The 21,986-nt window shown below is 40.0% G+C and overlaps 1 protein-coding gene across 2 annotated transcripts in view; it reads left to right on the plus strand.

Moving 5' to 3' along the window:
• Positions 1 to 20,167, plus strand: part of elovl5 (ELOVL fatty acid elongase 5) — a 106,426-nt gene extending 86,259 nt beyond the window's left edge. For both annotated transcript variants that reach the window (XM_060852876.1, XM_060852882.1), the window contains exons 6-8: positions 156 to 280; positions 9,915 to 10,049; positions 16,564 to 20,167. In XM_060852876.1, the coding sequence (XP_060708859.1) occupies positions 156 to 280; positions 9,915 to 10,049; positions 16,564 to 16,689 (386 nt within the window). In that variant the 3' untranslated portion in view covers positions 16,690 to 20,167. The remainder of the gene's footprint in view (positions 1 to 155; positions 281 to 9,914; positions 10,050 to 16,563) is intronic.
• The last annotated feature ends 1,819 nt before the right edge of the window (positions 20,168 to 21,986 follow it).

Consider the following 21,986-nt stretch of genomic DNA (forward strand, 5'->3'; position numbering starts at 1 on the left):
GCAGGAGGTTGAGGTTGGATCCCTTTGAAACGATTATATCACGACAAACAAAAATAGTGTTTCTCAATTTTTGTATTTTTCCAGATTTTAACGGCAATGTATTTTCTTGCATACATTTCTGTTGTGTTCAACTGATACTCTGTCTTGGTTTGCAGCTTTCTTTGGGGCCACTCTCAATAGTTTCATTCACGTGCTGATGTATTCCTATTATGGTCTTTCTGCTATCCCAGCCATGCGACCTTATCTTTGGTGGAAAAAATACATTACTCAAGGACAATTGGTGAGTGCAACGTCATTTTATTCAAATGCCAGTAATTTGTGAATAATCTCAAATTTCCAGCAGAACAATGCAAAATTATGAAGGGAATAGATAAGATAGAAGCAGGGAGGTTGTTTCCACTGGCAGGTGAAAAAAGAATTAGGAACATAGCCTCAAAATAAGGGGGAAGCAGCTTTAGTACTGAGTCTGATTACTGTTAATCTGTGGAAGTCCCTGCCCAGTGAGGCTACCTTGTTGAATATATTGAAGGCAAAGATAGATTTTTGAACAATAAAGGAATTAAGGGTTATGGTGAGCAGGTGGGGTAATTGGAGCTAAGACCATGAAAAGATCAGCCATGATCTTGTTAAATGACAGAGCATATTCGACAGGCCAGATGTCTACTCCTGCTCCTATTTCCTATATTATTGTATTTTATCTTGTGCATGTCTTGTTTGCAGACAGTTGAATTCGTTATTTTGCACAAAAGTTTTCAGTTTTATTTAGTGCAATACAGGTCATTCTGCTATAAAACAACAGTTACGTTCCTCTTCAACACCGTGCTGTAGAAAATCGCACTATGAAAAACTGCTGTAGAGAATCACACTGTACAAGATTGCCATAGAAAATTGCTATACCCAATCAGTAGAAAGTTTGCATTATCCAAACAATTTGTCAATTGTGTTACAGCCAATTAGTGTTAATGAAATGCACATTATACCTATATTTATCTGTGGTTTTCTTCCTCCTCAAATGGTATCTGATCTCCATGCTACTATTTATGACACAGCATACTTTCTAATTGGTAGCTGATATGTTCTTGACTGACTTTTACAGAATCTGTTTTATCTATGTACCAACCCGTAAAAAGATGGTAAATAACTTTGATGTGTATATAAGAAAGAGGGAAAAAAAGAGAGTTCTAACAGTGCAATAATCCTAAAAAGGAAATAATGAGGGAAAACATTCTGTCAAGACCAGCAGGTTCAGTAGGGAAGACTGCCCAGAATGAGAGAAAACTGGGACATCTTTGATTGTCAAAATTGAAAAGTGAAATTCTGATGTTGGATATAATCTTTCAGGGGAGAGGAGGTTTTCTGAACTGTCTACATTTCTCTATATTTCTGCAGCCCATGGAGTTTGAAGAAAATAGGAATGGTCATAAATGGCCTTGTAAAGCTTGCACATCCTAGGAGCTACTAATGACAGAGGCGTGGAAATTAATGCTTCGAATGGAATAGTTGATGTAAGGGTATAAGAAGAAATGAATGTGCAGAGAAGTAATGATCATGCTAATTTCAGTATAATCATGAAATAGGCTTACAATGGAGAGAGGAAGATTAGATTAGACTTACAGTGTGGAAACAGGCCCTTCGGCCCAACAAGTCCACACCGACCCGCCGAAGCGCAACCCACCCATACCCCTACATTTACCCCTTACCTAACACTACGGGCAATTTAGCATGGCCAATTCACCTGACCCGCACATCTTTGGACTGTGGGAGGAAACCGGAGCACCCGGAGGAAACCCACGCAGACACGGGGAGAACGTGCAAACTCCACACAGTCAGTCACCTGAGTCGGGAATTGAACCCGGGTCTCAGCCGCTGTGAGGCAGCAGTGCTAACCACTGTGCCACCGTGCCGCCCACACGGGGGCTTAGATTGGGGCTTATCTGACAACAACATTATCTTGTATTGTGTCCAGAGACTGGAAGAGATTTTAAAAAGACTTTCCTAGAAATGCAAAAGTCTTGGAGTTTACCAAACCCTGAGATTTATTGAGGGGGAAAGATCTAGCTGACAGGAATGAATAGAGTTGAATCAATTTCTAAAAATTGAATGGATTGGAATTTCCATTTTAAATGATTGGAAATTGTGTGTCGAGCAATGATTGACCAAATGTAGGGCAGTCAAGGGTGACAAAAACTGGCAAACTAAAATTTTAAAAATTGAAAGAAAGCAAATTCTTCATTGTGCCTGCAGTAAGAATGCTACGAAGGCTGTGTGTAGTCTCAATAAGTTGTTAAATACAGAGCAGCATCATTATTAAAGGTTTGTATAGGCTTGAGCGATGAGTGAGCCAAGGCTATTGCTGGAGAGGAAGGGCAGCATGGGAAAGAGAATAGAATCTCAAAGGATGCCTGAGCTAACAGAGAAAGTCACAAAGCATTAACTTCAGGCCAAATGAAGGGCTTGAAAGATGCAGAATAGCAACGATCGTAGCCTAAGTAGACCACATTGTTGTAGCTGAATGGGTAAAGAGATGCTGAGTTGAAAAAAGGCTTAATCTTACTCGTGATTAAGATGTTTTTGGGACAATGCTTTTGTAACAGCAATTGAAATAAGTATATTAATACAAAAATGATGAGCGAAATACATTAAACAAAATGAACAAAGAATGTACGAGAGGGCGGTCATGTAGAAAAATTATATACTGGTACCTAAAGAAGGGCTAAAGTAAATAACAGCATTACCATTATTATACAGTAAATTGGACATAATATTCCAGAGTATGTATCCATCAAAATCCTGAATTTACTGTCAGAGTTGCCCTGCCTTTTCAGATTTAAGATGAGGACTTTTCTTTGACCTCGAGGACCTATTTTAGCAATCTGCATGGTATTCCCTATTGTAACCTCCTGCAAACATAGCAGGCAGGATCTAGATCTACATCTCATCTGACTCCCTTGGCCCTTCCTAAATTATCACACTACTTGTCAGATTTCCAGCACTGGAATAGTATAAATGTTCTCCTGTAAAATATGAGGTCGACAGAAGTCCTTCGCAAACTCTTGTTCCCTAGCCAACCGGTTCATCCCTCTCACAGGAGACTGTGTATGGCTGACCAGACTGTTAAGAATCTTGGTGCCATATTTGAGCTTAAGATGAGTTTTTGACCATGTTCTTGCACTGCACTAACACCATTTATTTCCACCACTGTAACATTGCTTGACACTGTACCTTATTTCAGCCCATCTGTTGCTGAAATCCTCATCCATTATTTATTATTTCTACACTTAAATGATCCATCTCCCAGTTTCTACTCTTTGTAAATTTGAGGTATTGTACACCTCTGTTGTCCATGTTCTGACTTCACCTAATACCCCTGTGACTTACATTACCTCATGTTAAGCAACACATCGATTTTAAAATTCTCATCTTTATTTTCACTTCCCGCCATGGGTTTACCTCTGTAAATTTCTGTAATCTTCACTGGCCCTGCTATTCTGACCTCTTGAGGAATGGCAAACTTCTGATTTTTATATCAGATATGAAACTGAAAAACTGTTTGTTGGGCTGGTGGACTCTGTGTTGGATGTAGAATAGTAGCGGTCCTCCATGCATTTGGAAAAGGGAGGCCTTGAGCGGATGGATGGATGTGGAGAGATGGAATGGAGGTGCCTCCACATAGCCGAGAGGATAGAGTGAAGAACCCGAAGAGAGAATTGTTTATGGAGGTGTTGGAGGTATTGCAAGTGTGAAGTGTCAAAGATGGGTCCAAATTTGGATGGTTTAAACTATACTTGTAGCCCTTGAGGAGTGTCTTTTATATCAGATACGAAACTGTATAACTGTTTGTTGAGCTGGTGGATTCTGACCTCTTCAGCATCCGTGGTTTAAATCATTGAACTCGGTGAAAGTTTATTCAGCTGTACAGGAACTGAAACTTTGGAATTTGCTTTCTTACTTACTTACTTTCTTATGACACAAAAGTCGGTGGAGTTGTGGATAGTGAGGAAGGAAGTGGTAGGTTACAGCGGGATATAGATAAGTTGCAGAGCTGGGCGGAAATGTGGCAAATGGAATTCAATGTAGCTAAGTGCGAAGTCGTTCACTTTGGTAGGAATAACAAGATGATGGATTACTGGGCTAATGGTAGGCTACTTGGTAGTGTGGATGAGCAGAGGGATCTTGGTGTCCATGTACACAGATCTCTGAAAGTTGCCACCCAGGTAAATAGTGCTGTGAGGAAGGCATATGGTGTACTGGGCTTTATTGGCAGAGGAATTGAGTTCCGGAGTCCTGAGGTCATGTTGCAGTTGTATAAGACTCTGGTGAGGCCTCATCTGGAGTATTGTGTGCAGTTTTGGTCGCCATACTATAGGAAGGATGTGGAAGCTTTAGAACGAGTGCAGAGGAGGTTTACCAGGATGTTGCCTGGAATGGTAGGAAAATCTTATGAGGAAAGGCTGAGGCACTTGGGGCTGTTCTCATTGGAGAAGAGAAGGTTTAGGGGAGATCTGATAGAAGTGTATAAGATGATTAGGGGTTTAGATAGGGTAGATACTAAGAACCTTTTACCGCTAATGGAGTCAGGTGTTACTAGGGGACATAGCTTTAAATTAAGGGGTGGTAGGTATAGGACAGATGTTAGGGGTAGATTCTTCACACAGCGGGTTGTGAGTTCATGGAATGCCCTGCCCGTGTCAGTGGTGAACTCTCCTTCTTTATGGTCATTTAAGCGGGCATTGGATAGGCATTTGGAAGTTATTGGGCTAGTATAGGTTAGGTAGGATTCGGTCGGCGCAACATCGAGGGCCGAAGGGCCTGTACTGCGCTGTATCCTTCTATGTTCTATGTTCTATGTAATGTCTCCAACTCTTCCTTTCATTCCTCCTCTTAGATGCTGCTCAACACCTAACTTTTGACCAAGATTTTGGTCAGCTGTCTCAATAATGCCCTGTCTAGCCCCATGACAAAGTTTGCTTAACAATGTTTCTGTGAAATGCCTCAGACCAAAAAATATGTTACATAAATATAAGTAGCCACAAGAACTTAGTAACAGGAGTAGGCCATTCACACCCTTGTGCCTGCCCTACTATTCTAGATCATGACTGATGCTCTATTTAAAAACCATTTCCACACATCAAATAATTGCTTGCCAGTGCAGAACTTAAACATTGCTAGAAAGAGACACAAAATGGAAGCTTTACATTTTGCACTCATTTCATCATGGATGAAGAAACCAAACTTTGAAAGTTGAACACCAAATGAGAAAAGGCTAGATGCTGATTGGTTGCAGCATGAAGAACTGTGTAATGTCAATCCTTGTGTGCTGATTAACTTCCTGAACAGGCAGCCAGACACTGATTGGCCACAGCATTGCCATGGCAACTGCAACAGAGATTGGCAGTCTCTGTGTTTTTACTAACATACACAACTCCTGTACAGGGTTGTGTATGTTAGTAAATGCAAATTCTAACACATACAAATGAAACATATTGTGACCCCAACTGATATTCTAAATTGGTTTCCAATGTAATCCTTAGCACAGTCTGGATTATTTAATAAATGTCATCTAATAGAATTACATACAGTATTGGATGCTATGGGTTTCATTTTGCATTTCCATTTACAGAGGGAAATGTAAGAAAGTTAAGCTAGTATCAAATTGAAAAACACACGATGTGGCAAAGGATTGCTGGTAAACCAGAAGATTGGCAATGGTTTAAAATACAACAAAAGATTACCAAAAAATCTAAACCAGGACTCTGGAAAAGTCCCAGAGGATTGGAAAATTGCCAGTTTTCAAAATGTGAGGGAGAAAAATAGTGAACAATGGGCCAGTTAGCTTAAAGTGTGTCATTATGAAAACATTGATGAGACTTTCTTGTGAGAAATGTTTGAATAGATTGTGCCTGCACTCATTGACACACACACCATTGCTGTCAGTTTGGAGGCAGTATGACACCGGTAGCACCAAAAATCCAGACATGAAGGAGCCACATTTAAACGCTGAGATGCCTTGGTAATAATCCTTTAATTGGATTAATTAACGAGCCTCACTACCTCTTGTCTGCTCACAAATGTCACAGTTCCCCAATAGTGTTGCACCAGATCAGGATGCTACCTCACAACAGAACTCCCCTCCAAAGACCAGCAGAAAAGTGAGTGACAATAGACAGTAGGTGCAGGAGTAGGCCATTCTGCCCTTCGAGCCTGCACCACCATTCAATATGATCATGGCTGATCATCCTCAATCAGTATCCTGTTCCTCCCTTATCTCCATAACCCTTGATTCCACTATCCTTGAGAGCTCTATCCAACTCTTTCTTAAATGAATCCAGAGACTGGGCCTCCACTGCCCTCTGGGACAGAGCATTCCACACAGCCACCACTCTCTGGGTGAAGAAGTTTCTCCTCATCTCTGTCCTAAATGGTCTACCCCGTATTTTTAAGCTGTGTCCTCTGGTTCAGCACTCACCCATCAGCGGAAACATGTTCCTGCCTCCAGAGTGACCAATCCTTTAATAATCTTATATGTCTCAATCAGATGCCCTCTCAGTCTTCTAAACTCAAGGGTGTATAAGCCCAGTCGCTCCAGTCTTTCAGCGTAAGGTAGTCCCGCCATTCCAGGAATTGATCTCGTGAACCTACGCTGCACTCCCTCAATAGCCAGAATGTCTTTCCTCAAATTTGGAGACCAGAACTGCACACAGTATTCCAGTTGCGGTCTCACCAGGGCCCTGTACAGCTGCAGAAGAACCTCTTTGCTGCTATACTCAATCCCTCTTGTTATGAAGGCCAGCATGCTATTAGCCTTCTTCACTACCTGCTGTACCTGCATGCTTACCTTCATTGACTGGTGTACAAGAACACCCAGATCTCTTTGTACTGCCCCTTTACCTAAATTGATTCCATTTAGGTAGTAATCTGCCTTCCTGTTCTTGCCACCAAAGTGGATAACCATACATTTATCCAAATTAAACTGCATCTGCCATGCATCCGACCACGCACCTAACCTGTCCAGGTCACCCTGTAATCTCCTAACATCCTCTTCACATTTCACCCTGCCACCTAGCTTAGTATCATCAGCAAATTTGCTAATGTTATTACTAATACCATCTTCTATATCATTAATATATGTTGTAAAAAGCTGTGGTCCCAGCAGTGATCCCTGCGGTACCCCACTGGTCACTGCCTGCCATTCCGAAATGAAACCATTTATCACTACTCTTTGTTTCCTGTCAGCCAACCAATTTTCAATCCAAGTTAGTACTTTGTCCCCAATACCATGCGCCCTAATTTTGCTCACTAGCCTCCTATGTGGGACTTTATCAAAAGCTTTCTGAAAGTCCAGGTGCATTACATCTACTAGATCTCCCTCATCCATCTTCAGAGTTACATCCTCAAAAAATTCCAGAAAATTAGTCAAGCATGATTTCGCCTTCATAAATCCATGCTGATTCTGACTTATCCTGTTACTACTATCCAGATGTGTCGTAATTTCATCCTTTATAATAGACTCCAGCATCTTTCCCACCACTGAGGTCAGACTAACTGGTCTATAATTTCCTGCTTTCTCCCTCCCACCTTTCTTAAAAAGTGGTACAACATTAGCCACCCTCCAATCCGCAGGAACTGATCCCGAATCTATTGAACTCTGGAAAATAATCACCAACGCATCCACGATTTCTCGAGCCACCTCCTTCAGTACCCTGGGATGTAGACCATCAGGCCCCGAGGACTTATCAACCTTCAGACCTAACAGTCTCTCCAACACCAATTCCTGGCAAATAAATTCCCTTAAGTTCAGGTCCTTCAGCCACTGTTACCTCAGGGAGATTGCTTGTGTCCTCCCCAGTGAACACAGATCTGAAGTACCCATTCAATTCTTCTGCCATTTCTTTGTTCCCTGTAATATATTCCCCTGTTTCTGTCTTCAAGGGCCCAATTTTAGTCTTAACCATTTTTTTGCCTTTCACATATCTAAAAAAGCTTTTACTATCCTCCTTTATATTTTTGGCCAGTTTACCTTCATACCTCATTTTTTCTGAGTATTTCCTTCTTAGTAATCCTCCGTTGTTCTTTAAAAGCTTCCCAGTCTTCCGTTTTCCCACTTATCTTTGCTATGTTATACTTTTTCTCTTTTAACTTTATATGTTTCTTAACGTCCCTCGTCAGCTGTGGCCACCCATGCCTCCTCCTAGATTCCTTCTTCCTTTTTGGAATGAACTGATCCTGCATCTTCTGCATTATACACAGAAATATCTGCCATTGTTCCTCCACTGTCATCCCTGCTAAGGTATTGCTCCATTGAACTTTGGCCAGGTCCTCCCTCATAGCTCCATAGTTCCCTTTATTCAACTGAAATATTGTCACTTCCGATTGTACCCTTTCCCTCTCAAATTAAAGATTGAAACTTATTGTATTATGGTCACTACTTCCCAGTTGCTTCTTCACTTCAAGGTCCCTGATCAATTCTGGTTCATTGCACAATACCAGATCTAGAATTGCCTTCTCCCTGGTAGGCTCCAGCACCAGCTGTTCTAAGAATCCATCTCAGAGGCATCCTTTCTTGAGTGGATAGCTTTCAGCAAAGTAAGAAGCAAGGGCTGACTGCAACATTGAGACTATCATTTCCAATCAGATATTGTTTGAGTGCATTCTCAGAAATTAGAGAGAGGGAGAGATTTATTTCGTTAGTTGAAGGCAAGCTGTTTGAGAATTAATATAAAAGTGGGCTGGGAAGAGAACGAATCAAATGGAAGAGTTTTATACCAATCAATGAAATAAATGAAGCAGTGGGATGAAATATTAAGCATGCGGGGTTAATTTATGTGGTTCACACTTCGATAAAGCAATATACTGAGTATATGAGATGTTTTAAGGAAGGCAGAAGCATGTAAGGGGTGGGAAAGAGAGAGAGAGATGAGGCAGGCAATTTTAACTTCTCCACTTTGGGGCTTGTCTATTGGAATTTGCCTGGTTTTCATGCTGCTAAAAATGCATTTGTCCTCTGCCACATTATTGGGCCAAGCCTGAGAAGTGGAATAATAGCTCAGAGGTTTCACTTTATTTCAAACCAAAGTGATCTATAAGAAGGATCTATTTTGTGAGTTGGGGTGAGGCAAGAGTTAAAATGGGGTCACCTGGGTGTGGAAAGTGGGTTGGCGAGGAGATTTCTGATGCTCATTATGTGTTAATGCCATCATAAACATGCCATAAATGTGCTCTTTAATTTCTATTTCTGGCAAATTACAAACAGATTCTTAAAGAATGCATTTTCAATTTGGCTAGGAATAACCATCAAAGAACAGAGATCTCTGTCTAAGATGTCATTAGGGTACTGAAGGCTGTGCAATTTTCCTTTCACCCTTTCATGACCAAGTATGGGCAGCAGTTGAAGTATTTTTGCATTGTCAGAGCTGTTTGGTAAAGGGTCAGTGAAAGATCTACTTTGTGGTATTTAACCAAGAACTACATTGTGACTCTAAATTGCTGTTAAAGAAGGAATCTGGAGCTGGTGCTGAGCTTAATTTAGAGACTTAAAAAACATACTGGTAAAATTACAGTCTGACATTTGGTGTGCGAACATCGAAGAAGGAGTTGTCAACTGTGCTAATAAGTAGCAATAACTGATTACTGTTACTTTCCTATAAGCTCAGCAGAATTTCAGTTTCCAGGTGTAAATAAGTCAAAGCAGTTATAACAGAGCCTGCGAAGTTCTCTCTCTGTCTTGTACTTTCTCTCTGTCTCTCTCTTTCTCACTCACACTAACACACACACACACACACACACACACACACACCTGTGATTAGTTCAGTAGTATTAGTTTTAGTATGGTGTTCTAAAGCTGTATTTACTTTGTTGTTTTATAAATATATATATAGAGATTCAAAAATTCTGATTTTAATTTGCAATTTTTCCAGCTCCAGTTTGTTCTAACGATAATTCAGACCAGTTTTGGTGTTTTCTGGCCGTGTGGATTTCCAAGTGGCTGGCTGTACTTCCAGATTGGCTACATGATCTCTCTGATTATACTCTTCACTAATTTCTATATACAGGTAAGTTATTATGTTCGGCATCTGTTTCATCTGCACCCATACACTATGTGCCACTTAATATTTTCAATTATATATGAAAATCCTGATCTGTGGCGAGTGAGTCAAAGTGGTTTTGCGTGGTTTAGGACATAAGAACAAGGAGCTGGAGGAGGCAATTCATTTACCATCTAATACAATCATAATTGATCTCAGCTCAGCCTCAATTCCACTTTTCTGCTCATTCCCCATAACTCTTTAATCTGTTACTAATTATTAAAATGTCAATTTAGTCCTTAAATTTACTCGATCTTCCATTCTGGGTTAGTGAATTCCACAGATTTGTGACCCTTTGAGAGAAGTAATTGCTCCTTGTCTCTGTCTCAAATCTGCCACCCTTCAGACTAAAACTGTGACCTCTCGTTCCAGATTGTCCCATAAGGGGAAACATTTGTTCAGTGTCTATTTTGTCAATCCCTTTAACATCTTATCTGTCTCAATCAAATCAATTTTCATTCTTTTCAATTCCAGTGAGTATAGGCTTAAACGGTTCAATCTCTCTTCAAAAGACAAAATTTTCATCTGACTGATGCGAATTTGGAATGAGCTGTCACTGGAAATGGTAGAGGCGGATAAAATTACAATATTCAAAAAACATTTGGACAGGTGCATAGACAGGAAAGGTTGAGAGGGATAAGTGTAGGCAAATGGAACTAGTTCAAATAGGAAACCTGGTCGGCATGGCTGAGTTGGGCCGAAAGGTCTGTTTCTATGTGCTATGACTCCGGAATGACCTATGCACTTCCTCTAAACTGCTTCAAATGCAGTTGCATTCTTCCTCAAGTAATGGACCAAACCTCCAATAGTACCCAGGAGTAGTCTCCCCTATGCCTTATACAGTTGCAACAGTGCTCCTCTACTCCATACTCCATATCTTCAGCAATAAATGCCAAAATTCCATCTGCCATCCTTATACCTCCTGTACCTGCATGCTTCGCTTTCTGTGATTCCTGAACGAAAACACCCAGATTCCTGTGCACTAAAGCACTTTGAGGTTTCTCTCCATTTAGATAATAAGTTGCCTTTTACCTTTACCTGTCAACCTTTGGCCTATCCACCAAATCAATCCATATCCATTTGTAAATTTCTTGTTTCTTCATTGCAACTTTCTTTCCCACTTCATTTAGTGTCATCTGCAAATTTGGCTATAGTACCTCCCATCCCTGACCCAAGTCATTCATTTAGATTGTAAGTAGTGCGGCCTGAGAAATGAATCCTGTGGCATCCCACTAGTTATAGTTTGCCAACAAAAAGACACCCCTTTATCCTGGTTCTCTTTCTGTTGGCTAGCCAGTTCTCTATCCAAGCTAATAAATTACCCCTAACCCCTTGTGATCTTGTGTGTTAACATGTTGTGCAGCACCATATCAAAATATCTTCTGGACATCCAGGTATATTCAATCCATAAGACCCTCCTTTGCTTGTTACATCTTTGAAGGACTCTAGCAAATTAGTCAAGCATGTTTTATTCTTCATAAAACCATACTAATTTTACTGAATTGCGTTTTGACTTTCTTAATAACGGATTCCAACCATTTCCCTTTGAGACATTAAACTATCTAGTGTATAATTTCCTAATTTGTGCTTCCCTTTATTGAATAAGGACCTTATATTAGATTTTATCCAATCCACTGATACCTTTTCAGAATACAGGGAGTTTTTGGGATATTATAACCGCTATATATGCTGCGAGTTCCTTTAAAGTAAGTACTCTCCTGGAATACTGTGTCCAGTTCTTGTCGCTCAGTTATAGAAAGGATATTATCAAGCTGGAGAGGGTTCCGAAAAGATTTACCAGGATGTCGCCAGATACGGAAGGTTTGAGTTACAAAGAAAGGCTGCTTATCCTGGCACTTTTTATTCACTGGAGCATAGAATGTTGAGAGGCAACCTGATAGAAGTGTATAAAATAATGAGAGGGAGAGATGGATTTAATGGTAGTTGTCCTTTCCCTAGAATGGGGGGTTTCAAGACTAGGAGGCACATTTGTCAGGTGAGAGGAGAGAGATTTAAGAAGACTTAAAAGGCAATTTTTTACACAGAGGGTGGTTCATGTGTGGAACGCACTTCCTGAGGAAGTGGTGGGTGCGGTTTCAATTCCAACTTTTAAAAGACATTTGGATAGACATATGAATAGGAAAGTTTTAGAGGGATATGGCCGGAAGCAAGCAGGTGGGACTAGATTATTTTGGGATTATGTTCGGCATGGGATTATGGTTAGACCGAAGGGTCTGTTTCCATGCTGTATGACTCTATGTAAACAAGTGCAGTCTTTTTAGGTTGAAAGAGATATATTACCTGATGCTTGAGAGATATTGGGCTGTTTTGACAGACAGATTCCGCACAGACTTTCTTTATTCTACCATCATTAACACATACTAATTTTTATTAACTGAGTAATAAGATATCTAATCATCTGTATTCATTCCAACTAGTCGTCTTACCAGTTGTAAGTAAATCACTTAAAATCATCATGTATTGAAGACAAGAAAGCTATTTGACCCATTGTAGAAAGTCTCTGTTAAAGCATCTAATGCTTTTGTGGTTTGCAGCTGCATTGCACTTTTACATGCACTGTTAGGCTTTGTATTGAGAAGAATTCTCTGATATCAATCTTAAAGTTGCCTTTTATTATCTTTAATGTATGCTCACTTGTGTTATGCAATTGAATTTAAAATAATTTTATGGATTTATCTTTAGTGTTCTGTTAACTATTTCATTTACCTCCTCTGGATCAGCTCTGAAACACATTCTTTTAACTCTAACACACAGACACATAGACACACACGCACACGCACACACACAGACACAGACACACACACACACACGCACACAGACATAGACACACACGCACACACACACAGACACAGACACACACACACGCACACAGACATAGACACACACGCAGACACAGACAGACACACAGACAGACACACACACACGGACATAGACACACGCAGACCACAGACACATACACACAGACACACACACGCACACAGGCACACACACACACAGACACACTCACGCTCACTCTCACTCTCTGTCCATGGTAGGAAGTCCTGGTAAACAGTCTTAGGAGGCTTTGACCAGTGTCTGCTCTAACTTCTAGTCTGTTGCTCTGGCCATGTAAATCCTCTGGGCTTTGCTAGGTGTTACTCTTCATTGATTGAAATTTTGAACATTAACTGTACTAAACAACCTCTTTCAAATTAACCTTCAACATCATCCATGGAATACTTAACTTGACCATTTCCTTTTTTCAAGGAGTCCTCCACAGTTGTTTAAATTTTATTCTGTCGTTCTTCCAATTAAATATTTTCTGATTTGCCTCCCTTGATTCCACTGCCCATGGTATTTTGATACCATCTGTAAATTTGACCAATTTGTACTGTTTTCTGAATGTAAACCATTGTAAATCAGAAACTGTTATGGTCCCTATCACTGACCCCAGCGAGTACTCATAACTTCTAAACTGACATAGTAACTTTTAAAACAAACGCGTTTTCTTCTCTTGAGCCAAGAATTTAATCTGGACCTTCACAGCTTTCATCTCACCTGACAGCCTTTGATGCAGAACTTTGCCCAAGTCTGTTTTGAAAATCAAGGGACATCACATCGTAGGCTGTCAGCTCATGGAGCATAACACTTGATCAAAAGGAATTTGGTCTCTCATTTAGAATCATTCCCGGTAGAAATTATCCAGGAGATCCACTTTGAAAGCCAGGCAAGAGGAAAGACAGACAGATTTCTAGATCTTGCAAAAAACATTTCTACCAAACTGGCCCATTGACCAGGCAAGCGATAGTTACAAATTCACAAGTACCAGTTAGAATTAGTAAAAACACATTGGCGCTAACCCAGCTCTTGATGTAATTCTGCTGAGAGACTAGTGAAACCACTAAAAACAGTGTGGCTTAGTTATTCTGGTCTCTACTGCATTTGGGGTTGTTTAAACAGTATTGACAGTAGGAGAGCAGAGGATCTCCTCAACAATTTCATCACAATAATGACATACTATGTATAGTCTAGCAAAGAAATACTGGCATCAAAATAATGAAGTTTGATTTAAATAATGCATGACCATATCCCAGATAAACTCAGAACATGTCACATCGACATTGTGAGGAAAGGTTTCAGATTACTGGTCTCAAACCTCTTTAAAGAAAGCCATTCATTCTGTTTTTTTTTCCAAACAGTTTTGGTACTTTCATATTCGATATCAGGAATGTGAGGTCTTGAGCAGGGCACCAAAATAATTTTCTTCTTGAAGCCTTCTTCTTGAGATTTTTCTTGAGGGCTACTCTTTGGTTTAGAGGAGCTTTATTTTGGTTTTCCGGCCCTCCTCTTCATTATCAGTAAATCATTTATGAGAGGATCCAGTCATGAAGTAACAATAGTTTCTGAATTTATGTTGACATTTGGAGTATTGGGGCATGCACAAAAACAAAATTAGAAGAATTCATCAATATTTTATTAATCCTCCATTAAAGGCCACAAAGAAAGCATTATTAGACACCTCAGTGTTTAAACTGACACGAGACAACAGGCATAAATTAGCAAGTTATTTTTCAAAATAACTGGCACACACTTCTTCACACACACAAAAAAAGCACCCTAAACACATCTTCCACAAAAGGGGTGAAGTCGCAGCTAATGTGTTTCCTTTGCATATACATAAAACTGGAAGAGTTTAACAAGGCAGTTACCATCCTTTTTACTGCACCTCAGATTTCAGTCAGAGATTTAAATATAACAATTCACACAGTGTTCTATTTGTATCCTCTCACATGGCTGCTCCTGAGCTAATAAGGTCTTAAGCCAAAGATTCCACATTCATTTGGATAGAATTCATTACCTCGGTGATTTCAGATTTCCCTGGCTTCTCACGAGTTGAGTGGTCTTTCGTTGACAAGTTCAAACAATATGCATCCTTTGCAGCGTCCATCCTAACACTGTGGTTTGCCTTCTCCCTCCTGTCCCTTCTCTTGCCAACCTCACTTACAGCCTCTATATCTTCTGCCACGACCTGTGTATTCCCAGCCGCAGTAGCCCCATTTCCCAGCCTCATCCTCAGATCCTGCTTCTCCAGATTCCTCAGCCCCTTGTTCACTCACTTTCCGTCCTTTCTTTCTTATTCACTGTCTGTTCACATGGTGTTTTCTTTCTCGTATTTGTTGCTGGAAGTGAGCCTATCAGCAGTAAATGGGAGAGAGAATCAGGCTGTGATTGCAGAGATAACTTTCCATTCCATGCACAGAGCAATGTTTCTTCCATCGATTGGCGCCATGATTGAATTTTTCCAGATGCCCTGAGCGTTTCATGTACGAATTGACCTGCGTTGCTGTATTCTGAGCACTGCTCCTGATGGAGAGGGTGCTGTCCACGTGTTTAGGCTAGATTGTTTGTGACTCTGACTTACGTATAAAATACAAGCATGATTGACTCATCTGATATAATATCTGTATAATACCTCACCAATTCATGGTTAGACCCTTGCAGAGAATTAGGCCCTAATTTTAACTGCCTGACAGAAACAAGGCAGTGGGGGTGGGAGAGAGCTGTTAGAATAACTTACTGATCTATCTTCCTGTCATGTCCTGATATTCAGTTTCCAAACTTCTTCTTTTGATCAGTAGTATTAATTGAAGGCTGGGGTTGGAATTAATTGAGGGCTTGGGTAGTGGTGATGCAGAGAGATGCCTCTATGATTAAACCATCAAGAGCCAGATATGGGAGAGGTTCAGAAGGTGAATTTAAAGTTTTACTTTAGGTTTCCCTGTGGAGTAGGAGTGTTTCTCAGAGCCTCATGCTGGAGATTTGGGCTTTGGTTTCTTCACTCCCTTCCAAACCTGGTGTCTTCTTTTAGGGCATGTTGGCCGAGAGTCATGTGCTGTCTCAGGTCTCCACTCAGCCCCTCAGTCAGTTAGTGAGTCTAGATTAGTGGTGCTGGAAGAGCACAGCAGTTCAGGCAGCATCCAAAGTGCAGCGAAATCGACGTTTCGAGCAAAAGCCCATCAATATTCCTTCAAGTCGATTTCGCTGCATTTTGGATGCTGCCTGAACTGCTGTGCTGTTCCAGCACCACTAACCCAGAATCTGGTTTCCAGCATCTGCAGTCATTGTTTTTACCCAGTTAGTGAGTCTGTCTGGGACTGGGACTTTGCAAACCAAGCGCTGCAGGTAAATATAATTCTTGTTAAAATTGAAATCTTAAATGTCATTATCTGGGGCTGCAATCATTTTGGCAAACCTATGTATGCATTTCTATATAAAATGTAAGACACTGGTAAGAGGTTGTAATTGTTCTTTTTTTTATGGGATCACATTTAAAAAAAACTGTTATCTATGCCTTTAAGAAAAATTGCTTGTGTACAAGATACGTATTCATTAGAATTGCCCACAAGTGAGCTCACTGTGCAATGCTTTGCAAAAGAAACTCCATTCATTTCTTTGCTCTTTTGTGTTTGAACAATTTCAGACCTACAAGAAAAAGAGTGCTTTCAAAAGCAAAGACTGTCTAAATGGTTCTACAATAGCTGCGAATGGACACACAAATGGCCTTTCTACACAGATGGATCATTATTCAGAAAAGAAAACTCACTAAGATCGATCCCAGGGCTAGAACCGCGTTTTGTCAGCACACTAAGAGTTTTGTGATGTCTTGAGGCAATTTCAAAAGTTACCAATGTGTTAACTATATCCAGTCTGCATTATATAGCCATATAGGGTAGGGATTTGGAACTGAATATTGTTGTGATCAATAGAAAAATGAATTTAGAGAAACTTCCATATGTGAAAGCGTACCTAAGTGATAGAAAGGTATGGAAAATAATATCAGCCCTATATAGTTTCAAAAATGATAGGATATTTCCTACACTAGAGCAATGGACCCCAGTGTGAATCAGGTAAAATGTGGTTGATTTTAGTTTACAACACTGTTGTTGCCTTACTGCGTTTTGTGTGTTAGGTACTGTCTTGTATTTACTTTAATCTTAAACCATATTTATATGTTTCAACTGAAATGTAATTTGGCACAGGGTGTTGGCCCACATGCCTTAGTTTTAGCTAAAGTTGCAATGCTGCATAATTATTATGTTTTAAATGTTTCGATAATCCATACCTCTTTCTTGACTATAAATAACTGACTTGCTTGTTTTAACAACATAAGGTGTGTTGAGTTGCTGCCACAGTGTAGGAGCAGATAACTGAGTACTGCAGTGGTATGTTTTACACGATCAAATTCTCTTAAGTGCAAATGACTATCCAACAATGGACAACTGCTGAGCATACCCAGCTTATGCATCCAGTTCAACTGAATGGTCGACAATTGAGTGAAAGCCTACTCTTGTCACTGTTGCTCCTGGACCAAGTTCCAAGTTAACAGCCCTTCATCATGTACGCCTTGTTACTGGCCTAAAATTCCAGTCGTTCTTCTCAGGAATTTCCACAATTGTTTGTTCATTGAGACAGTTTGCACTGGTAGTGCAGAATTAAGGCTGTAGTTTATTAGCACCCGAGACCTTCCGCTTTTGTGTAAATGCTGAAAGCCTTGTGTGCTGCTGAGTTTTTTTTTTAAAAAGTTAGAAATGCAGAGTAAGTCTGATAAAGATCTGAGAGAGAAAAAAACTGTTTTTGTTTCAGTTACTGACTGAGCTACTTTGTATCCTTAAGATTTTCTACTTTTATTTCAGATTTCTTTTTCGTAAACAAAAACCATTCTGTGCTGTTGACCTACGCTGAGACACACTTTTATTTCAAGGGGACACTCCTATTTTGAAGGGTTGGCTGTTTGGCTAAAGCCTATTTGTGGCGCATCATGCAAAAATAAAGGTTATGAAGTAACTGAATTATGTGGTTATACTTACCTGTGTCATGTGAATGAGGTGAATTAACTGTCAGGATTGTACCTTAATTGCAGTGGCCAGGTTGTGTGATGTACATGTGGTCATGGTCTCATTACATCCAAAATGCAAAACATTTCTGTGCGTATACTGATGTTTGTGCGGCGTATTGTTGTGTAGGTGCAGCAGCACTGTTAGTTTATGAAGAATTTGAGACCCTAGAAGTAAATGTAACATTTTTCACTCGGTGCATGTTCAAAATATTTGATGGGGTATAGTCCTTCAGCCTTTTTGTGAGGGGTGAACTTGAATTGATAGGTAAATAGAGAATTTTCACTATATGAGAATGTCTTGATTGTCTCTTGATTCTGGGGCAGCACATTATGTCTTTAATCAGGCAGTAAATGTCATGGATGAGTAGCTAAAAGAAGTGCAAAGGTTCCATATCTTCTGGAGGTGCACTGAAAAGCCTGCTGTAATTGAAACACATTTAAGCCGTAGCACACACTGGAAAGTTGATTTTTTTTCTATCTAAATAATTTTATTTTAAAGTTGCAGTGAATATCACTATTTATTAAAATGAACTAATGTTTCTGAGGTATCAAATGTATTTAAAGTATAACATTTATGCAGCAGTGTCACTTTAAATAACTTTTTGCAGTTACACATATGCCTTAAAAATAAATTGCAGGGTCCAAGGTTTTGCTGCAGGCTTACCCAATGGTTTAAGTGAAGACTGTGCAAAAACAAAGTTCATGCAATTTCTAATTTGCATTAATCAGCAGTGTGATGACCCTAATTCTCTTATCCATATTTGAATTAAATGTTCATTAATAACCAGTAGGTCTCAAATGCTTCAACGTTACATTAACAGATTTTGTGATATACTCTCAAACAAACAACATATTGATCTTTATTACTAATGAGTCAGTGTCATAGCTAATGAAATATTATCCCTAAATATTAAAAAAAAACCTGATCCCTTTAATTGGATGTCTTATTTTTGGTGGTGTTATATACTGAGTGAGTCTTTGGTCATGGTGATTCTATTTATGAACATTTCATTAAAATTGCCATGCTTTGTACAGCCCATACAGGGGATATAATGTGAAGCAACTTCCTTTCCCATCCTACCTGGAACAGAGTTTGCACACTTTACCTGTAAGTTCTGGGCTCGTAAGCAATAGCTGAAGCTAAGGCAGAAGTTACAGCTGTCAGTCATTATCCAAAGTGTAGCAGACAATTTCAGACTTTTAAAAAAAACCCAACTTACAGGTAAAGTGTGCAAACCCTGTTCCCGGTAGCATGGGAAAAGAAGTTGCCTCACATTATATCCCCTTCATCATAAGAAGCAGCAATCCATCTTCTAATGTGATTCAATTTATGGAAAGGTTTAACCAATATTCTACTTGAATTTTACTAATTTGGATAAAAGTTACTGAAACTGTACCTGAAAATACAATTTGAGTCTTTCTAGTCAGTCAAACAATTATTCACTTTGTGAAAATATCCTGAAAGGCACGTGTTTCATCAAATGACAACATGTTTTACTAGCCTTAGTACAAGAGAATAATCAGTGTACATTTTCGTGGTTCCACAAATAACATTTATAATGGGAGCAAAAGCTTTGAATACAGAGTTATCAATGGTCAACTTTCTAAAGAGCCAGGGTCTGTCGATTACATAAAAGGTTTGAGGTTGCTGTAAATGCTGCAAAGACAAGAATCAAAGCCCAACTGTGAATGCTTATACAATGCAATGTAGGATAAGAACGCACATACATACAAACTAAACCATGGGATATCAAAGAGCAGTATCTTCAGATGGGCCAGAATATGCAGCCAATGTTGAGACTTGCTTGAATTGCTGAAGCAGTTCTTTCCATTTCAAATGTTGGTGCAGAGTAACAGTCTTGGGTTCTTCAGAGTTTTGCATTAGATTCCCCCCTATATCTCAAAAGAAAGTAACCACTTGATTTGTGGGGCTTAATTGAAGACTGCATTACAGCCTATAAGCAATGCCGTTCTTACTGATGTACAACATTCTGTATCTCTTTTCTCATACAGGCACTGAATATTTCGGGTAATGCTGCTCTCAAACCTCAAATTACATTTAAAAAAACAACTTTAATCATGAGTGTGCTGGTTTAACCTGTGTCTGAGTAACTTGTACATTCACCAGTTGTAACATCTGCAAATGGACTCAAAGTTCACTAAATTAAAATCTTTACTAAACTTGAAATGTGGTCCCAGTCCATTTATAACTTGGTGATATGCGTAACACATGCACATGGGCAGTTAGCTCCCACTTAAAATTGTTTCTGCTAACACATGCTGAAGATGGTGTTTACTTATTGGTCTCTACTGGGGTGGAAGTCCTGATTTAAGTGCTGACAGTGCTGTACAATGAGTCTATTTCCAGGGATTCTGTGAGCCAACTGAAGATGGTAGATCTCTGTCACCATTTGCAGAGGCAGCATTGCTGTCTGGAAGCTGAATAATCCAACTGCTGTTTGTTGATAACATGTTCTTCAGCTTTGGGAGTGAACTGACAACTGCATAAAAAATGGAAACTCACAATATTTGGACAACAGTTAATGTAGAGGTTTCATTAAGATGATCACTACTGGTCTTTATAAAGGGAAGTTGTTTTACTCAGGATCAATAGTTGCACAGGCTAGTAGTTAAATTAGATATCCCTGAACATGTCTAGGTTGGGATGCACAGTTAACCAGTACTCATTCATCGTAAATGAGACAGTATACCACTTCCATGCTGTTTATTGTTTTAAATGCTTTCAGTGGTATTATCCCCTCTGCTGATTGGCTGGTGTATCAATACATAGAGTCATAGAGATGTACATCATGGAAACAGACCCTTCGGTCCAACCTGTCCATACTGACCAGATGTCCCAATCCAATCTAGTTCCACCTGCCAGCACCCGACCCATATCCTTCCAAACCCTTCCTATTCATATACCCACCCAAATGTCTCTTAAATGTTGCAATTGTACCAGCCTCCACCACATCCTCTGACAACTCACTCCATACACATACCACCCTCTGTGTGAAAAAGTTGCCCCTTAGGTCTCTCTTATATCTTTCCTCTCTCACTCTAAACCTATGCCCTCTAGTTCTGGACTCCCTGACCCCAGGGAAAAGACTTTGTCTATTTATCCTATCCATGCCCCTCATAATTTTGTAAACCACTATAAGGTCACCTCTCAGCCTCCGATGCTCCAGGGAAAACAGCCCCAGCCTGTTCAGCCTCTCCCCATAGCTCAAATCCTCCAACCCTGGCAACATCCTTGTAGATCTTTTCTGAACCCTTTCAAGTTGCACAACATCTTTCCGATAGGAAGAAGACCAGAATTGCACGCAATATTCCAACAGTGGCCTAACCAATGTCCTGTACAGCCGCAACATGACCTCCCAACTCCTGTACTCAGTACTCTGACCAATAAAGGAAAGCATACCAAACTTCACTATCCTATCTACCTGCGACTCCACTTTCAAGGAGCTATGAACCTGCACTCCAAGGTCTCTTTGTTCAGCAACACTCCCTCAGACCTTACCATTAAATGTATAAGTCCAGCTAAAATTTGCTTTCCCAAAATGCAGCACCTCGCATTTATCTGAATTAAACTCCATCTGCCACCTCTCAGCCCATTGGCCCATCTGGTCCAAATCCTGTTATAATCTGAGGTAACCCTCTTCGCTGTCCACTACACCTCCAATTTTGGTGTCATCTGCAAACTTACTAACTGTACCTCTTATGTTCACATCCAAATCATTTATGTAAATGACAAAAGGTCGAGGGCCCAGCACCTTGTGGCACTCCACTGGTCACTGGCCTCCAGTCTGAAAGACAAACCTCCACCACCACCCTCTGTCTTCTACTTTTGAGCCAGTTCTGTATCCAAATGGCTAGTTCGCCCTGTATTCCATGAGATCTAACCTTGCTAATCAGCCTCCCATGGGGAACCTTGTCGAATGCCTTACCTAAGTCCACATAGATCACATCTACTGCACTGCCCTCATCACTCTTCTTTGTTACTTCTT

This window comes from Hemiscyllium ocellatum, chromosome 3, assembly GCF_020745735.1.
Source record: "Hemiscyllium ocellatum isolate sHemOce1 chromosome 3, sHemOce1.pat.X.cur, whole genome shotgun sequence".
Lineage (NCBI taxonomy): Eukaryota > Metazoa > Chordata > Chondrichthyes > Orectolobiformes > Hemiscylliidae > Hemiscyllium > Hemiscyllium ocellatum.